This window comes from Mytilus edulis, chromosome 12 (assembly GCF_963676685.1).
Source record: "Mytilus edulis chromosome 12, xbMytEdul2.2, whole genome shotgun sequence".
NCBI classification, from domain to species: domain Eukaryota; kingdom Metazoa; phylum Mollusca; class Bivalvia; order Mytilida; family Mytilidae; genus Mytilus; species Mytilus edulis.
Window position 1 is genome coordinate 76,913,342 of NC_092355.1, and position 19,369 is coordinate 76,932,710.

General features: G+C 35.1%; 1 protein-coding gene across 5 annotated transcripts in view; it reads right to left on the minus strand.

The window, feature by feature from the left end:
• Positions 1–6,537: 6,537 nt before the first annotated feature.
• LOC139497202 (myotubularin-related protein 9-like) overlaps positions 6,538–19,369 on the minus strand; it is a 46,190-nt gene continuing 33,358 nt past the window's right edge. For 4 of the 5 annotated variants that reach the window (XM_071285295.1, XM_071285298.1, XM_071285297.1 and 1 more), the window contains 7 exons: positions 16,906–17,008; positions 16,278–16,416; positions 12,873–12,957; positions 10,099–10,168; positions 9,521–9,620; positions 8,030–8,157; positions 6,538–7,508 (listed from right to left, as the gene is read on the minus strand). In XM_071285295.1, coding sequence (XP_071141396.1) covers positions 7,424–7,508; positions 8,030–8,157; positions 9,521–9,620; positions 10,099–10,168; positions 12,873–12,957; positions 16,278–16,416; positions 16,906–17,008 — 710 coding nt within the window. In that variant the 3' untranslated portion in view covers positions 6,538–7,423. The remainder of the gene's footprint in view (positions 7,509–8,029; positions 8,158–9,520; positions 9,621–10,098; positions 10,169–12,872; positions 12,958–16,277; positions 16,417–16,905; positions 17,009–19,369) is intronic. The other variant, XM_071285296.1, reaches the window with a different exon arrangement.

Consider the following 19,369-nt stretch of genomic DNA (forward strand, 5'->3'; position numbering starts at 1 on the left):
ACGAAAGATACCAAAGGGACAGTTAAACTCATAAATATAAAACAAACTGACAACGCCATGGCTAAAAATGAAAAAGACAAACAAACAACAGCACACACGACACAACATAGAAAACTAAATAATAAACAACACGATCCCCACCAAAAAACTAAGGGTGATCTCAGGAGCTCCGGAAGGGTAAGCAGATCCTGCTCCACATGCGGCACCCGTCGTGTTGCTTATGTGATAACAAATCCGGTAAATAGTCTAATTCGGTAGGTCACATTCATGAAAGGGAAGAGGATTGTAGTTACGACGTAAGGAACATATCCGATATCATTTGTGAAACGGTTATTCCATAACGGTCAACCAACTCGTGATGGCGTCCGTAAAATTTACGAAGGGGTGATTTCAACTTCACCATTTGGAACTCTTGGTTTAATAGCTTCATTTTGAGCAGCAACCCTCTAACAAGAAAATTATGATAGGAAATGCAAGCACGAGAATATCGTATCAATTGGGAGATATATATACCCCGTATGCAGGTGCTGCTGGAATGTTGCTACTTAGAAATGGAAAGTTCCCAATTGGAAAGCTGAAATCATCTCTTTTGTCGTAAAGTTTTGTTTTCAACCGACCCTCATTGTCAATTTCTAGATGTAAGTCAAGATATGAGGCCGACTTAACTGTATCTGTAGTATCATTTATCTCTAGCTCGATTGGATAGATGCGTTCCACATAGTCACCAAATTTTGAATTATTTAGTGAAAGAACATCATCTATATAGCGAAAAGTAGAGTTAAAGGATATTGCTAACTTCTTATCTTTCTTCCTAAATAGTGCCTGCATGAAATCAGCCTCATAATGATAAAGAAACAAGTCGGCAAGTAGAGGGGCACAGTTTGTTCCCATTGGAATGCCGACAGTCTGTTGAAAAACACGTCCTCCGAACGTAACAAATATGTTGTCAATCAAGAAATCAAGCATCTTAATAATATCAGTTGCAGAGAATTTTTTGTTCGAATCAGAGTGATCCTTTACAAAGTAGGATTTATCCCTCCCTAAGACAAGATACTTGTATCTACGTTGACCATTCTTTTTTACGAAGCAAAGCAATACCAACTCTTTCAATTTGTCTTTTAGTTTGGAATGTGGAATACTAGTGTACAGAGTAGAAAAATCAAATGTTTTAATACTGTTACAAGATGAAAGAGAGTTAGATTGTATGTACTCTTAAAGATCTTTGGAATTTTTAAGTATCCACATCTGATTCACGCCCCCTCTTGAATAGGCAGTTTCACAATAACTTTGAAGCCTGTCTTTGATTGCTGATAAAATAGATGTTAATAATTTAGATAGAGGTTTCGTGGAGCACTTGGAAGACCCAGCAATATACCGTTGTTTGTAAGGACACTTTTGTGCAGGATTGGTTAGATTCAAAACAAGCGTTTATATTAGCCTTTTATTTTATAGGTTAGATTCAAAGAAAACGCTCGTCTGATTAGTTGCTACACCACTGATAACTCATGTATGTCATGGCCACGAATAAAATTAAAACTTTTTATTCTGAATAAAATACAAGAAATATAAATGTGCAAATGTTCGTCAATGAATCACATTTTGCTTGAATCTTACTTATGTGGAGTTTTACTTATATAAGTCTAAAGGTACTTGGAGACAGGACAAGCTGTTTTTTTTGTCCTCCTCTTTTTTTCAAAAATCTATTTTCTTTTCATTTCAATTATTTTCATATTTTTTTCTTTGTAATATTTCAACAAATTTACTAAAACAACATTTAATGGGATTTACTATTAATTGTAGTAAAATTACGGATTTGTGGGGAACAAGACGGAGGATAAGATACATGTCCTGTCGATAAGTTCAAAGCACTCCGGAAGTCGCCAACTAAAAGATCACTCTAAGTGGTGGTTTTCTATAAACTAAATCTTTACTATAAGCATAACATGCCATTTTAATGTTGAGTACCTTTTTTTTAAATTTTGATAACTATATATATACTATTCTTCTAAAAAGAAATAGTGTGTGTCGAAAGTTTTATGTTTTTATATTAGAGCAGGGTTTGGCATGCGGAAACATGAATCTATATTTTTTGTCTTATTTACCTGACTGGATCATTCAAATGTCGTATAATCAATGATACCTGTGCATATTAAAAGAATAAGGAAGTTATGTCTACGTCGTTGTTAGATGGACATTCAAATATATGTATCTTCGTTTTAAACCCAAGTTCTATTGTTATACTTCGACTGAGTTTTTATATTTCTGAAACAAGTGTAAATTGAATAGATCTATCGCTACAAATAACAATGGATTTCGACCTCAAGGTGTGAATAGCAGGTTTCTGGAAACCCCTGCGTCTACATGCAGAAAACACCAGGCATTGTTACTCAATAAAAAAATGATTATTTTCTAAATATCATGAACATAAGAAATTACTAAATAGTGTTCATCACAAGTTGTGTCAAGATATTGATCTGGTTTTAAAACAAGATAAAGCATCTATTTTGAATTTTAAAAAATCTTTTAAATACCCCTTCGCTTGAAGGTAATTTTTTTATCACAGTAATATAAAAGTAAAAGTAAACGGTATTTTTCTTTTTTGTAACTCATTTGAAAGCCGAAAGATTAATATATTGTCCATTTTAAGGCTCCTTTACATGCTAAATCATGTATTGCCTCTTGGCTGAGCATAGGCCTCTAACAATATTTCTCCTCGTTGTTCTGCTTTTTGCTAGCCTCTCCAGATCATGCCACTTGTACCATTCTTTCTCCATTTAGGCGTCAACTTTCCTTTTCCAGGTGTATTTTGGTCTGCCTCTACCACGTTTTCCTTGAGGGTACCACTGTGAGGCTTGCCTTGTAATGTTGTTTTGCTTCCTAAGTGTGTGTCCTATCAATCGCCATTTTATCTTTTTCTTTTCTTCATCAACTGGGGATTGGTTGGGTTTTCACCAATTATGTTGGTTTTATATCATTTCAGGCCATCAGATGTTAAGGATGCACCTGAGACAGTTGTTGGTGAAGACGGAGTTTTGAAACAGACTTGTTGTTGTTTTCCAAGTCTCAGCTCCATATAAGAGTATTATTTTCACATTGTCATCGAAAAAGCGTATTTTGGTCTTGTGAGTGATGTTTCTTGCTTTCCAAATTAAATTAAATCTTTATCAGAACCGCCAAGACTATCCACTACACATCCAATATATGTAAAAGAACCCACTTCTGCTATGAACCTTGTATTTGACTTTAAAACTTTGATTTTGTTGTGATTGATGGAAAGGCCTGTTTCTGATGCTTTCTTTTCCACTTGCTAGTTTGTCCTGCATGTGGTGGTGGTTTTGGGACTACAAGGCAATGTCATCGGCAAAGTCTATGTCATTCATCTGGTTGAACATGGTCCATTGGATACCGTTTCTTCTTTCGTCTATGGCATGCTTCATAATTCAGTCAACTGACAGGAGGAATAGCATAGGTGAAAAAAGACAGCTTGTCTTACTCAGTAATTATATCAAAGGCCTCTATTAGTTCACCTTAATGCATTACTGTATAAGTGTTTCTAATGATGGTAATACATTTTTCATGAATGCCATAGTGTCTCATCAACTGCCACAGCACAGTTCTATTTAAGTTGTCGGAGGCTTTAGCGAAATCGACAAAAACAGAATAAAGTGATGAATTGAATTCTTTGTTCAAGGATGATGGGTCACGTTGCTATTTGGTCTGCACATGATCGTTTTTTTTTTAAATCCAGTGCGGTTGCGGTTGTCACGAATCATTTCATCAATTGCATTTTTGAGTCGGTCTATAACATCTCTATTCAAAACTGCCACTTTTTTTTCAACTGATAGTAGCATTGTTTTAAAGGGATTCTTAAAAAAAACTAAACCAAATGATGAAACTGTATGATCATGTGTAACCAATGCAACATTTTTGTGTATTTTTCTCTTAAAACTTGGCCTGAGGGTTTCGATAATCTTTGTACTTTTTATAATTTAAAAAAAAAACGTTCTAAAGGGAATATTCAGATAGTTCCTTATCAAATGGCAAAACCAAAAGCTCAAACACATCATTCGAAAGGGGAAAACACGTCATGTAATCAATTACTGCAAGTGTTCCTCATTTTTGTGCTGATATTAGTTTAGCTTGCATTGCCAAATTTAAGTTGTCAAGCAGAATCAGGGAGGACGTTTCTTTGGGTTTTACTGGACACCTTCAAATTTTATATCAAGATAGCCTTTTTGGTGTAACTTACACAATTAAATTGTCTACTGCCTAGCAAAATCATCGACAACTTTTCTAATGTAAATGACCCAATTGAATTGTCTGTTGCTCAGCAATACCAAGGACAACCTCCCAATGTTGAGCGCGTAGTTGGAAAACTATGATACCGTATTGCACGAATTATTCGGCAAATTGAATTCTAACAATTGACAATCAGCACTAATGTCATTAGAGAATTGTGATCAAGTACCTACATCACACATATTATTTCTAGTTTATCCTTTGCAATGACGGTCACTTAGACGCTTAATGAACGTTATAAGTGCAGGGATACAGGCGATCCCCTCTATCTGGTAAATGACGTGATAAAGGCGTGCATAGTTGACGAGTATTTTCTCGAAAGTGGTCTATTGTTTGTCTGTAGCTACCAAAATCAAGGACAAATTTGTAAAGGATCACTCAGATTCGAAAAAAAACCCCTCTGAAACTGACATTACCAAGATGCTTGATTTTTTGATTGACAACATATTTGTTACGTTCGGAGGACGGGGTTTTCAACAGACTGTCGGCATTCCAATGGGAACTAATTGTGCCCCTCTTATTGCCGAATTGTTTCTTGATTATTATGAGGTTGACTTCATACAGGAACTTTTGAAGTTAGCAATATCATTTCACTCTACTGTCCGCTATATAGATGACGTTCTTTCACTAAATAATTCAAAATTTGGCGACTATATGTTAAAAGCATCTATCCCATCGAACTAGAGATAAAGAATACAACAGATACAGTTAAGTCGGCCTCATATCTTGACTTACATCTATAAATTGACAATGAGGGTCGCTTGAAAACAAAACTTTATGACAAAAGATATGATTTCAGATTTCCAATTGTGAACTTTCCATTTTTCTAAGTAGCAACATTCCAGCAGCACCTGCATATAGGGTATATATCTCCCAATTTATACGATATTCCCGTGCTTGTATTTCCTATCATAATTTTCTTGAGAGAGGGTTGCTGCTCGCAATGAAGCTATTAAACCAAGGGTTCCAAATGGTAAGGTTGAAATCATCCCTTCGTAAATTTTACCAACGCCATCAATAGCTGGTTGACCGTTATGGAATAACCGTTTCACAAATGATATCAGATATGTTCCTTACGCCTTAACTACAATCCCCTTCCCTTTCATGAATGTGACCTACCCAATAAGACAACTTACCGGATTTGTTATCACATAAGCAAGACGACGGGTGCCACTTGTGGAGCAGGATCTGCTTATCCTTCCGGAACACCTGAGATCACCCCTAGTGTTTGGTGGGGTTCGTGTTGTTCATTCTTTAGTTTTTTTATGTTGTGTCATGTGTACTATTGTTTGTCTGTTTGTCTTTTTCATAGCCAGGCGTTGGCAGTTTTTTTTCGATTTAAGAGTTTGACTGTCCCTCTGATATCTTTCGTCCCTCTTATGGAATTCACAGAACGCCTCTTAATATATTCAGGTGTTAGCACAATCAAGGAAAAAGTTCGGTCGATGCCACTGCTGGTGGAGATTTATTTCCCAGAGTGTATCACAAGCCCAGTAGTCAACACTTTTTGTGCTGACATGAATTATCATTAATATGGTAATATTTATAAATTAACTCTTAACAAAATTTTGAATTTTTTGAAATACTAAGGCTTTTCTACCTCAGGCATAGATTACCTTAGCTGTATTTGGCAAAACTTTTAGGAATTGTGGTCCTCAATGCTCTTCAATTTCGTACTTTGTTTGGCCTTTTTAACTTTTTTAGATTCGAGCGTCACTGATGAGTATCTTGTAGACAAAACGCGCGTCTGGCATATATACAAAATTAAGTCCTGGTATCTATGATGAGTTTATTTACAACCACTGGGTCGATGCCACTGCTGGTGGAGATTTATTTCCCTGAGGGTATCACAAGCCCAGTAGTCAGCACTTTTTGTGCTGACATGAATTATTATTGATATGGTTATATTTATAAATTAACTCAACAAAATTTTGAATTTTTTGAAATACTAAGGCTTTTCTACCTCAGGCATAGATTACCTTAGCTGTATTTGGTAAAACTTTTAGTAATTTTGGTCCTCAATGCTCTTCAACCTCGTACTTTGTTTGGCCTTTTTAACTTTTTTTAGATTCGAGCCTCACTGATGAGTCTTTTGTAGACGAAACGCGCGTCTGGCGTTTTTGTATATACAAAATTTAGTCCTGGTATCTATGATGAGTTTAATTTCAGGACAACATTGATACTCACATACCACTACTCAATTGTATGTTGCTAGCAGAATTAAGAAAAAGTTTGAAATTCACAGGCCAGCATTTAAGTGTCACTGATTGACACTTTAACATAGCAGACATAATAAACTTTATTATTTATCACAGTAAGTACATACGTTTACATAAACATGATTACATCACCAATTAAATATTGCACATATTGTCAAATATATTTGTTCACTTGAAAATATTTATATTCCTCTATTAGAATTCAAATTATATAAGTTCACAGTGCTGAACTGTAAACTAATTATATGACTTTAAATTGCAGTATAATGCATTATTATAATAATAATAACTTTTAATCTACAATGTAAAAGATAATTTGATGTTTTTTTCCTTCAACATAGGATAACATATTTTACTCCATAACACCAATTTTAATGTTCATATAAGACTTTAATAGTCATTCACCAATATTTAAGGAGATTTTAGAATTATGTTCTTTCGAGACCTACCAAATAATACCAATGCAAAAATATCAAAGTCTTGGTCAGCCTTTTCTTGCAATTTTTTTTTTTTAATTCAATTTCTTAAAAAGGAGTTCCATAACCTATCAATATGTTTAGCTTATTTTTTCCTTATCTAATACTCTTCCAACTTATAGTATCAATTTTAAATATTATATTCAATTTCACCTATTTACATCCTCAATGGAATGTGAAAGTCTTTATCCTGGTATTTAAAATATGAAGATAAATCAGAAAGTTACAGACTATACAATTTTCATAAATTAGTCCAGCTAAGTTTGTTCTGAATATTGACCTCATTCTGGTATACAATCAACACCAAGTTCTGAGGGAAGAATCAGTCCATCAAAGTTTGTTCTAAATATTGACCTCATTCTGGTATACAATCAACACCAAGTTCTGAGGGAAGAATCAGTCCATCAAAGTTTGTTCTAAATATTGACCTCATTCTGGTATACAATCAACACCAAGTTCTGAGGGAAGAATCAGTCCAACTCCTAGTGCTTCTCTTTCTAATGAGGCCAGTTGTCTGAAATAAAATAACAACAGCCAGATAATATAATCAACCAAAAATCAATTAGTCAATTAACATTGTTGATTTTGATTGGATATGTAACCAATTTTCATGGTTTCAATTTACAAAAATACAAGTGCAGACGATCTATGGCAGATTTTAGATTTGACATTGGTTTCTGTCATTTTCATCAGAATGGAGATAACAATAACTTATTTTTAGCTCCTATATAGATATTTGCCCCTTTCAAGCAGACATATTTGAAGATGGTTGGGTGATCTACTATTTTTCCCACAATCTTTTATCTTATTAGTCGGTGTTTATCTTATTTAATGGTTGATTGGTATAAAAATTTAAGAATCTTTTACACATAACAACAAAATGAGGCAAATATGAGTTTTTACTTTTACCTATTATGTTTTACTTTTATAAACTGTTACTTGGATGAAGAGTTGTCTGATTGGCACTCATACCACATCTTCCTATATCTATTTAATAAGTATCACTGTGTAGTATCATGTAGTAAGTATGGTTACCTCCTGAGTTTGGTGACCTTTGACCTTAATTCTTTGTCATACTCTCTAATTTTACTGACTTCCTGCCAAGCCTCCTTCTGTTTTGATTGGTCAATTATAGATCTCTGGTATAACCCAGACCACAACACCTGTAAAAACAGAAATTAAAGTTGATAAAAATTTTGATTTGTGTGACCGAGATGTGGTTTCTAACAAATGGACATTCAAAGGGTAAACATAAAAAGAGTTCACAAGGTGACAATCAAAAGGTAGGCAAATCCAGCTCCACATATGGCACCTGTCTAACTGACTTTATATGAATAAAAGTAATGAGAGATATACATAAATGAGATAGCAACCCTATGACACAAAGGAATAAAATGTCAAGATAAACTATAATATGACAACATTTGACAGTTGCTATCATAGGCGGATTCAGGGGGAAAAATTTGGTTGATTATATAGGCAATCATTGAAGCATGACTAGAGCAGGCCACCCCCTTAGTTCTGGATCCGCCACTGGCTATTATAAGTCAATTTTTTCTACTGAATTTAACAGTGACTTCAGATTTAACAGATTTATTCAAAACTTGGTGTAATCACCTACTTCCTTGTGGGAGAAATTATGATGTAAGTTAAAACCAGTGTTCACAGAAAACTGGGTGTAATCACCTACTTCCTTGTAGGAGAAATTATGATGTAAGTTAAAACCAGTGTTCACAGAAAACTGGGTGTAATCACCTACTTTCTTGTGGGAGAAGTTATGATGTAAGTTAAAACCAGTGTTCACAGAAAACTTGGTTTAATCACCTACTTCCTTGTAGGAGAAATTATGATGTAAGTTAAAACCAGTGTTCACAGAAAACTGGGTGTAATCACCTACTTCCTTGTAGCAGAAATTATGATGTTAGTTAAAACCAGTGTTCACAGAAATCTTGGTGTAATCACCTACTTCCTTGTAGGAGAAATTATGATGTAAGTTAAAACCAGTGTTCACAGAAAACTGGGTGTAATCACCTACTTCCTTGTAGGAGAAATTATGATGTTAGTTAAAACCAGTGTTCACAGGAAACTTGGTGTAACCACCTACTTCCTTGTGGGAGAAATTATGGTGTAAGTTAAAACCAGTGTTCACAGAAAACTTGGTGTAACCACCTACTTCCTTGTAGGAGAAATTATGATGTAAGTTATAACAAGTGTTCACAGAAATCAAATCTATTAAAATTGAAAAAAATGTCCGGTTAACCAGTTAGTGTTTTTGGTATTCGGTATTCGGTCGTTCGACCGGAGAATCGTTGACAACACTACTAATTACTGATCTATGTCTTATCAAAATGCCAGTTCTTATTATTGTGATACTCAGCTAGTCACATTATTTGCATTAATAAAAACCTCGCAGTAATTCCTGAATTTACAGTAATCATATTCATACAAGGTGTACTTTTCAGGTTAGTTGGTGTATGATTATTGTTTATTGTTAATTCTATCAGAGAGAAATATAATACCACATACCAAACTTTGTGGAGCTACAGAGGGCCAAATCACTCTAGGATTAGGATCATACATAGGATTAAGATACTTCTGTAAAACTTCTGGTCTTGCTAAATATGTCCTGTAAAAAAAGTTAAAGATTAAAAAATGTTACCAAGGCCATTCTTAAATCCAAGCATTCAAACTAAAGAGTTCTAAAAGAATAAGTTTAATCAACAATTCAGTGCTTACACACTTTTACAGTAAACAAGTAACACATGTATCTCATGTGTAACCCACATGTATCTCATGTGTAACCCACATGTATCTCATGTGTAACATTATCACAAACTTCAGGGCTTTGTTTACAAAGCTATTGACAAAAGTGATGCCAAAAATGGTATACCACAGTTGCACTTCCAAAAAAGAGACAAAAGTGGTATAAAATTTAAACTATAATGACCTTATAATCATCACCCAATATGAGTCAGGACCTATTCCACCTTAAAAGGACAAAGTGTTTTCTTGATGAATAATGACTAGAAACAAGATAGTTGTAGCCGTTTATGGGTTTTTTTCTAGATAAAGGATAATTTAATTAATACTTTTCTTATTATTACCATAAAGAGACTGTTCTTGAGGACAATTTACACTCTTTTCTTTCCTTCTCATTATTGCACAGGAATGTACCTAAAAATAGAACAAAATATCCAATAACAACAAGCACAGGAATGTACCTAAAAATAGAACAAAATATCCAATAACAACAAGCACAACCAGACTGTTTCTTTAACCACAAAACCAGGGACAAACAAACTGTTGACACATGTAATATTTGGCTGACACATGTAAGATTTTGCTGACACATGGTTGATAGGGTATTAATGGCTGACACTAGATTGACATATATATTCTATAGACCTTTTTTTTCATAAATGGTCTAGTTTGATGCCACCTATTTGACATATAAATGACTGACACCTGGTTGACAAATGGTATATTTTGTTTGAAAACTGGTCGGTGTATGGTCTTTATGGGTAACACTTAGTATATACTGATGAAAATGTATATATGGTCAACAAAGGGTATATATGTTTGACATATGGTGTACTTGGTTGACACATGGTGTACATGGTTGACACATGGTGTATTTGGTTGGCATATGGTATCAAGCTAACCTCTTTCTAAAAGTTACCATGCCTGGTGACCACTAACTAAAGGTTACCATGCATGATGACCTCTTTCTAATGGTTACCATGCCTGATGACCTATTACTAAAGGTTACCATGCATTATGACCTCTTACTAAAGGTAACTCAGAGTTCGCGAAATCTTTTTTTTACCTGGTGGTCCTTGAAGAAAATCTGCTGGTCCTCACTATTAAATCTATTGAAAAATACTTAAATTGTGTCAGTCCTATGCAAAATTTTGGTGGTAAAATCCAGAGGACCACCACTTTTAGCGAACTCTGAACTTACTATGCCTGATGACCATTCACTAAAGGTTACTCTGCCTGTTGCCCTCCTACTAAGGGTTACCATACCTCAGGGGTTAAAAAATTTGGTTACAGCTAGCTAGCCTAGAACTTATTGGCAGCAGGATTTTACTAGCCCTGTTGGAAGAACTGCTAGTCCATCAAAACTGACCTGCTAGCCCTAGTATGCCTTAAAAATCAAGAGTTTGCGGCTGATAAGTAGGTGTCCTTTGTTTTGAAGGAGACATTATACACTGTATTTAATCATTTTTGTTGATCTGTTATTTATTCTTTTGGTGCTTAACCTAACTTAGTTGTTCCCACATTCAAAGCAGACTTTTTATTGGCGTGCTTGGGGCAACTAACGGCAATATTCACAGAGCATTGTCTGTTGTTTTCATCAGCAAACTCCAACCTTGCCAGGGTAATCATTGTGTTCTAGTTCTGCCAACTTTTCAGGAAGTGAACGCATGATTTTTTGGTCAAATTGTATAGAGAAAAGAGAAAAAACAATAGATCAAAGGAAAATGCCGCCAAATAAGCATGAACATGTGTGAGTCTCGCGCTAAAGACTTGACAGCCCTTCTGTCCTGGACACTATTATTGTTTTCCGCGGCTTTTTCCAGTCGTATTTAGCATTTTTGGGGGATGAATTTTCAGCCTTGTTACTCCATTCATCTACCGTTTTTCGTTTTGAAACTGACCAAGTTCCTGGGGTTCCCGTACTAAAATATTAAGAAATATTTTGTTGCATGGTTTCGTGCTCAAGACCTGTGCAACAAGACATGTCAATACCAATCAATACATCATACCCCCAAATAACTTTAATTGAAAATCTCGGCACGATAAGCAATGTACAATACCCCAATCCATGGTATGAGAAATCGATATTTAAAGTACGAGAATCAACACATGATACCAGGCCACCCATACATGCCAGAGTTATTTGTTCTATTCTTAAAATATGTACAACAGGACCTGTACAAACCAGTTCAAATTCGTGGAATCCCGGATGACTTAAGGAGGCTCGCGGGTATAAGATTTTCAGAAAAAAAATAAAAATTAATTTTTTATTACAAATTTTACTGATTACCTAAAGTAGCTGTTACTTTATCATATGGTACAAAAATCATTCCAAAAAATCAATTCGTGTTGGCCCCAGCGGACTTTTAAAATGTAGATGTCATTGAAAAAGCTTCAAATTATCTCCCTTTGGTGCAAAAATGCCATTTTTTGGCATAAAAATTGAAATATCTTTTTTAACTCATCGGTGACCTATATTTTTTATTGTTGTTTTCGAATAAGCTGTACATAGACTAAATAATTGTAAAATTTTAGCGATTTCTGTAATTTAGTTCTTTTTTTATTTCGATATTCCCGTTATTTCTCCTATTAGTTCAACAGAAAAAAAGGACATTAACAAAAATGTATGCTCCTTTCGAAGGCAGATTGTGAGCGTAAATGAACGGTGACTCCATTTTTTTATTTCATTTTTCTATTAAGAATAAGATAAAGTTCATTTATAGAAAAATATAGAGAAATCCTATATTAAATAAAAAATTTCATTTAGACCCGCGAGCCCCCTTAATTAATTGAATCGAAATGGCTAACATAGAATAGTGATGAAGGGATTTTTCACTTTCTATTTTGGAAACGTCAAGAATTTTTTGTTACTAGTCCGTCGGGCATATCGGATTACTCATTTTAATTGCCAGAGGCGTAAATGATCTAGTCCCGGGCGTCGGGCTAGTGGATTTTTTAACCCCTGTACCTTATGACCTGTGACTAAAGATGATTTATTACAAAGACAAATGTTAATGTAACATTGTTTATCTCTTTCTTTAATAATACATTGTAGTTCTGAATCTGAACAAGATTCAGTTGTAGCCAGCTTCTTTTTTCTACTTATTATATAACTTACCAAATTGTGAGGAGTAGGTGTGTTCAAACAGCAGGACAAGAAACTCTTCATTGAACTCAAATGAACAAGGAAACTGTTGCCATATCTACAATGTAAACAACGCTTTAACAAGTGCAATTGGGAGCTACTGCTCACTGTGATACCCCTGCCCAAATACTTGACAGAAAACAGGAAGTTGTTGAGTGATGAATCTGAAAAAGCATCATACGGTATAGCTGAATTATATAAACCCAGAAACCAAACTTCAGAAATCATTGTACTGCAGTTCCTGAGAAAAATATGACGAAAATTTTCAACTTGGATGTCATGTGTAAAATGATGTAAGTGTTTGGTAAATAGGAATTTGTTAAGTAATGAATCTGAAAACACATCACACGGTAAACTGGCTCATATAAACCTAATAAATATAAATCTTTGTAATGTAGTTCCTGAGAAAATTGCTCCCAAAAATATTTACGTGACGGACTGATGGATGGATGGATGGATGAACTGATGGATTGATGAATGGATGGATGGGTGGATAGATGGATGGATGGATGGACAGACAGAAAGAGACAAAACAGTATACTCCCACTTTTCTATATATATGTGTCCGAGAAAGAATAACAAGTGAAACTGCGCGCTACTACTCACTGATGATACCCCAGAGAAAGAATAACAAGTGAAACTGCGCTCTACTACTGACTGATGATACCCCAGCCGCAAGTGGATAATTTTAATAATGTAAAATTATGCAAGTGTTCAGTTAACAGAAAGTTGTTGAGTGATGAATCTGAAAAGGCATCAAACAGTAAAGCTGACTTGTATAAATCCTGAAACCAAATTTCAGAAATCCTTGTATTGTAATTCCTGAGAAAAATGTGACGAAAATTTTCAACTTGGTTATCATGTTTAAAATTATACAAGTAAAAATAAAATTGAGAAAGGAAATGGTGAATATGTCAAAGCGACAACCACCCGACCATAGAGCAAACAAGAGCCGAAGGCAACCAATGGGTCTTCAATGTAGCGAGAATTCCCGCACCCGTAGGTGTCCTTCAGCTGGCCCCTAAAATATGCATAATAGTACAGTGATAATGGACGTCATACTAAACTCCGAATTATACACAAGAAACTAAAATTTAAAATCATACAAGACTAACAAAGGCCAGAGGCTCCTGACTTGGGACAGGCGCAAAATTGCGGCGGGGTTAAACATGTTTATGAGATCTCAACCCTCCCCCTATACCTCTAGCCAATGTAGAAAAGTAAAACAATAACAATACGCACATTAAAATTCAGTTCAAGAGAAGTCCGAGTCTGATGTCAAAAGATGTAACAAAAGAAAATAAATAAAATGACAATAATACATAAATAACAACAGACTACTAGCAGTTAACTGACATGCCAGCTCCAGACCTCAATTAAACTGATTGAAAGATTATGTCTTCATCATATGAATATCAGGTACAATCCCTCCCGTTAGGGGTTTAGTATCATACTATCATAAAATATATGAGAAGAACATAACCCGTGTCATGCCAACAACTGTTTTTTTAGAAATAAATGTGTTTAGTTCCGATGCAAAGACCCTATCAGTGAATCAATGTTAAAGCCAAAATATGCAATCTTTAATGACCTGACAACAGTATCGTAACTATATCCCCTTTTAATAAGTCTATTTAAAGGTTTTGTTAGTTTCTGAGGAGAATACTGACATTTTTGTGCTTTATAAAGAATATTTCCATAAAATTTTGGATGTGAAATACCTGAACGTATAAGATGTCTGCATGTTGAGTTATATTTACGAATTATTTCCTTATACCGGTGATAAAATTTAGTAAATGTTTTGACCAGTTTGTGATATCGAAAACCCTGGTGTAATAATTTTTCAGTAATACATAAATTTCTCTCGCTAAAATCTAATACATTGTTACATACACGAGCGAATCGTACAAGTTGAGATATATAAACACCATAAGATGGTGACAAGGGAACGTCACCATCTAAAAATGGATAATTAACAATAGGAAATGAAAAATCATCTCTTTTATCATAAATTTTTGTATTAAGCTTCCCGTTTATGATATAGATATCAAGATCGAGGAAAGGGCAGTGGTCATTGTTATCATTAGCTTTATTTAAAGTAAGTTCTACAGGATAAATTTCTTTAGTATACATACTGAAGTCGTCATTATTTAGAGCCAATATATCATCCAAATATCTAAAAGTTTTGTTAAATTTTTGTATCAAATGTTGTTTTGATGGGTCTATAATAGTGTTCTGTAAACAGGAAGTTGTGGAGTGATGAATCTGAAAACGCATCACACGGTATTGCAAACTTATATAAACCTGAAACCAAATTCAGAAATCCTTGTATTGTAGTTCCTGAGAAAAATGTGACGAAAAATATTCATGGGATGGACGGACTGACAGACTGATGGAGGGACTGAAGGACAGACAGAGGTAAAACAGTATACTCCCCCTTTTTGAAAGCAGGGGTATAAAAATGCTTTGTTCATGTGTCCGAGAAGGAATAAATACCAGGATTATAATTTAGTACGCCAGACGCACGTTTCGTCTACAAAAGACTCATCAGTGACGCTCATATCAAAATATTTATAAAGCCAAACAAGTACAAAGTTGAAGAGCATTGAGCACAAATAAAACGCTTTGTAAAATGGCCTGTAATAAACATATCTAACACCACCACATTTTTTTGAGACTGTCCCAAGTCAGGAGCCTCTGACCTTTTTTCTTCATGTATGATTTTAAATTTAAGTTCATTTATATATTTCAGAGTTTAGTATGACATCCATCATCACTGAACTACACATTTTATGATAAGGGGCCAGCTGAAGCACGCCTCAGAGTGTGGTATTTTCTTGCTGTGTTGATGACCTATTGGTGGATTACAGCTGTTTTCTACTTTTTGGTCGGTTGTTGTCTCTTTGATACATTCCCCATTTCCATTCTAAATTTTATAAAATAATAAACTGTTGATTCAGAATTTATGTCTAGTCTTTCTGTTATTTTAATATATTGTAAATGTTTAATGCAAATAGTGAAATTAAAATGGCAATATTTTAACAAACTCTGCAAAGCATTCAAAGTCAAAGGAACATGACTGAAGGTATAAAGCCAATAAAAGATAAATGCCAATAAAATTGCATATATCAAATATCTATAAACTAAACTACAAACCAAATATGTGATTTTTTTATTTTCAGTTAACCATGGAAATGAAATGTGCAAATGCTAATACAGTTGCATAACTCATATTATTGGCTTATTTTGAGTGGTTAATTTCAAAATAATTAAGTCTTCGTTTTGTCCAATGAAATATTTAATTTCAAAATAATTTATAGTATTTGCTATATGTGCTATGAAATCTTAATTTATTGAGAAAACTATGAATATACTAACCTGCCAGACACAATCTAAAAAGAGAAGAAAAATAGGAGATTCACTTCTCTGTTTAGTGATGGCAAATGCCGATTTGGAACAGCGGTCAGCAAATGGATGTCCTCCTTGTAACCATTCACGTTCTACTAAGGCTTCAAATCTAAAAAGAATAAATAAGATTAGGACCAACTTGGGTCAAAGTTCAGCAAACAAATATATTAATTTCACCATTCATGCCCTGCAATAAATGCTTAAAATTATGGAGCAAATAAACATGTAAAAAGGCAGCTAGGTCTTCGTTGTGTCAAATTTCAGGAAAAATTCAACTGATTGTTTTATTTTTATTAATTTATTTCACTTGACTGGGCTGAATTTAACATGTTCGCTCATAATAAACCAGTCCATCAATAGATAGCAGTTTTAGGATAAACTCATCAATGAAGTGTCCAGTAATTCTTTTGTAAATTCCTTTGATGACACTGATAGGTGATTAGAAATCAGTAATAATTATAATGGCAATTATCCTCATCACACACATCTTTAAAAAGACTATCCTTATGCAAACTAAAATGTAAGCTCCGCCAGATAAGTTGAAATAACATTGGTAATAACTGCTTGAAAAAAGACCAAATAATCTAAAGTTCTTTACCCATTAATGGTCCTACAGTCATGGTCCAATATAAGTTGTACAAGGGAGGTAACCTGTAAAGTTGTATCAAATCCCTCAGATCCATGGACCAATACTGAAGCCCCTGTAAAATACAACAACAATAACTCGATTAAAGTGTGATGGGGTAGCACAGGGGAGGTAATCCTGTGTTGTATCAAATCCCTGAGATTCATGGACCAATACTGAAGCCCCTGTAAAATACAACAACAATAACTCAATTATAGAGTGATGGACTAGCACAGGGGAGGTAATCCTGTGTTGTATCAAATCCCTCAGATCCATGGACCAATACTGAAGCCCCTGTAAAATACAACAACAATAACTCAATTATAGAGTGATGGACTAGCACAGGGGAGGTAATCCTGTGTTGTATCAAATCCCTGAGATTCATGGACCAATACTGAAGCCCCTGTAAAATACAACAACAATAACTCAATTATAGAGTGATGGACTAGCACAGGGGAGGTAATCCTGTGTTGTATCAAATCCCTCAGATCCATGGACCAATACTTAAGCCCCTGTAAAATACAACAACAATAACTCAATTATAAATGATGGACTGTAAAATACAACAACAATAACTCAATTATAGAGTGATGGACTAGCACAGGGGAGGTAATCCTGTGTTGTATCAAATCCCTCAGATCCATGGACCAATACTTAAGCCCCTGTAAAATACAACAACAATAACTCAATTATAGTGTGATGGACTAGCACAGGGGAGGTAATCCTGTGTTGTATCAAATCCCTCAGATCCATGGACCAATACTGAAGCCCCTGTAAAATACAACAACAATAACTTAATTATAGAGTGATGGACTAGCACAAGGGAGGTAATCCTGTGTTGTATCAAATCCCTCAGATCCATGGACCAATACTGAAGCCCCTGTAAAAATACAACAACAATAACTCAATTATAGTGTGATGGACTAGCACAGGGGAGGTAATCCTGTGTTGTATCAAATCCCTCAGATCCATGGACCAATACTGAAGCCCCTGTAAAATACAACAACAATAACTCAATTATAGTGTGATGGACTAGCACAAGGGAGGTAATCCTGTGTTGTATCAAATACCTCAGATCCATGGACCAATACTGAAGCCCCTGTAAAATACAACAACAATAACTCGATTATAGAGTGATGGACTAGCACAGGGGAGGTAATCCTGTGTTGTATCAAATCCCTCAGATCCATGGACCAATACTGAAGCCCCTGTAAAATACAACAACAATAACTCAATTATAGAGTGATGGACTAGCACAGGGGAGGTAATCCTGTGTTGTATCAAATCCCTCAGATCCATGGACCAATACTGAAGCCCCTGTAAAATACAACAACAATAACTCAATTATAGAGTGATGGACTAGCACAGGGGAGGTAATCCTGTGTTGTATCAAATCCCTGAGATTCATGGACCAATACTGAAGCCCCTGTAAAATACAACAACAATAACTCAATTATAGAGTGATGGACTAGCACAGGGGAGGTAATCCTGTGTTGTATCAAATCCCTCAGATCCATGGACCAATACTGAAGCCCCTGTAAAATACAACAACAATAACTCAATTATAGAGTGATGGACTAGCACAGGGGAGGTAATCCTGTGTTGTATCAAATCCCTGAGATTCATGGACCAATACTGAAGCCCCTGTAAAATACAACAACAATAACTCAATTATAGAGTGATGGACTAGCACAGGGGAGGTAATCCTGTGTTGTATGAAATCCCTCAGATCCATGGACCAATACTGAAGCCCCTGTAAAATACAACAACAATAACTTAATTGAAGAGTGATGGACTAGCACAAGGGAGGTAATCCTGTGTTGTATCAAATCCCTCAGATCCATGGACCAATACTGAAGCCCCTGTAAAATACAACAACAATAACTTAATTGAAGAGTGATGGACTAGCACAAGGGAGGTAATCCTGTGTTGTATCAAATCCCTCAGATCCATGGACCAATACTGAAGCCCCTGAAAAATACAACAACAATAACTCAATTATAGAGTGATGGACTAGCACAGGGGAGGTAATCCTGTGTTGTATCAAATCCCTCAGATCCATGGACCAATACTGAAGCCCTGTAAAATACAACAACAATAACTCAATTATAGTGTGATGGACTAGCACAGGGGAGGTAATCCTGTGTTGTATCAAATCCCTCAGATCCATGAACCAATACTGAAGCCCCTGTAAAATACAACAATAACTCGATTATAGAGTGATGGACTAGCACAGGGGAGGTAATCCTGTGTTGTATCAAATCCCTCAGATACATGGACCAATACTGAAGCCCCGGTAAAAATACAACAACAAAAACTCAATTATAAAGTGATGGACTAGCACAGGGGAGGTTATCCTGTGTTGTATCAAATCCCTCAGATCCATGGACCAATACTGAAGCCCCTGTAAAAATACAACAACAATAACTCAATTATA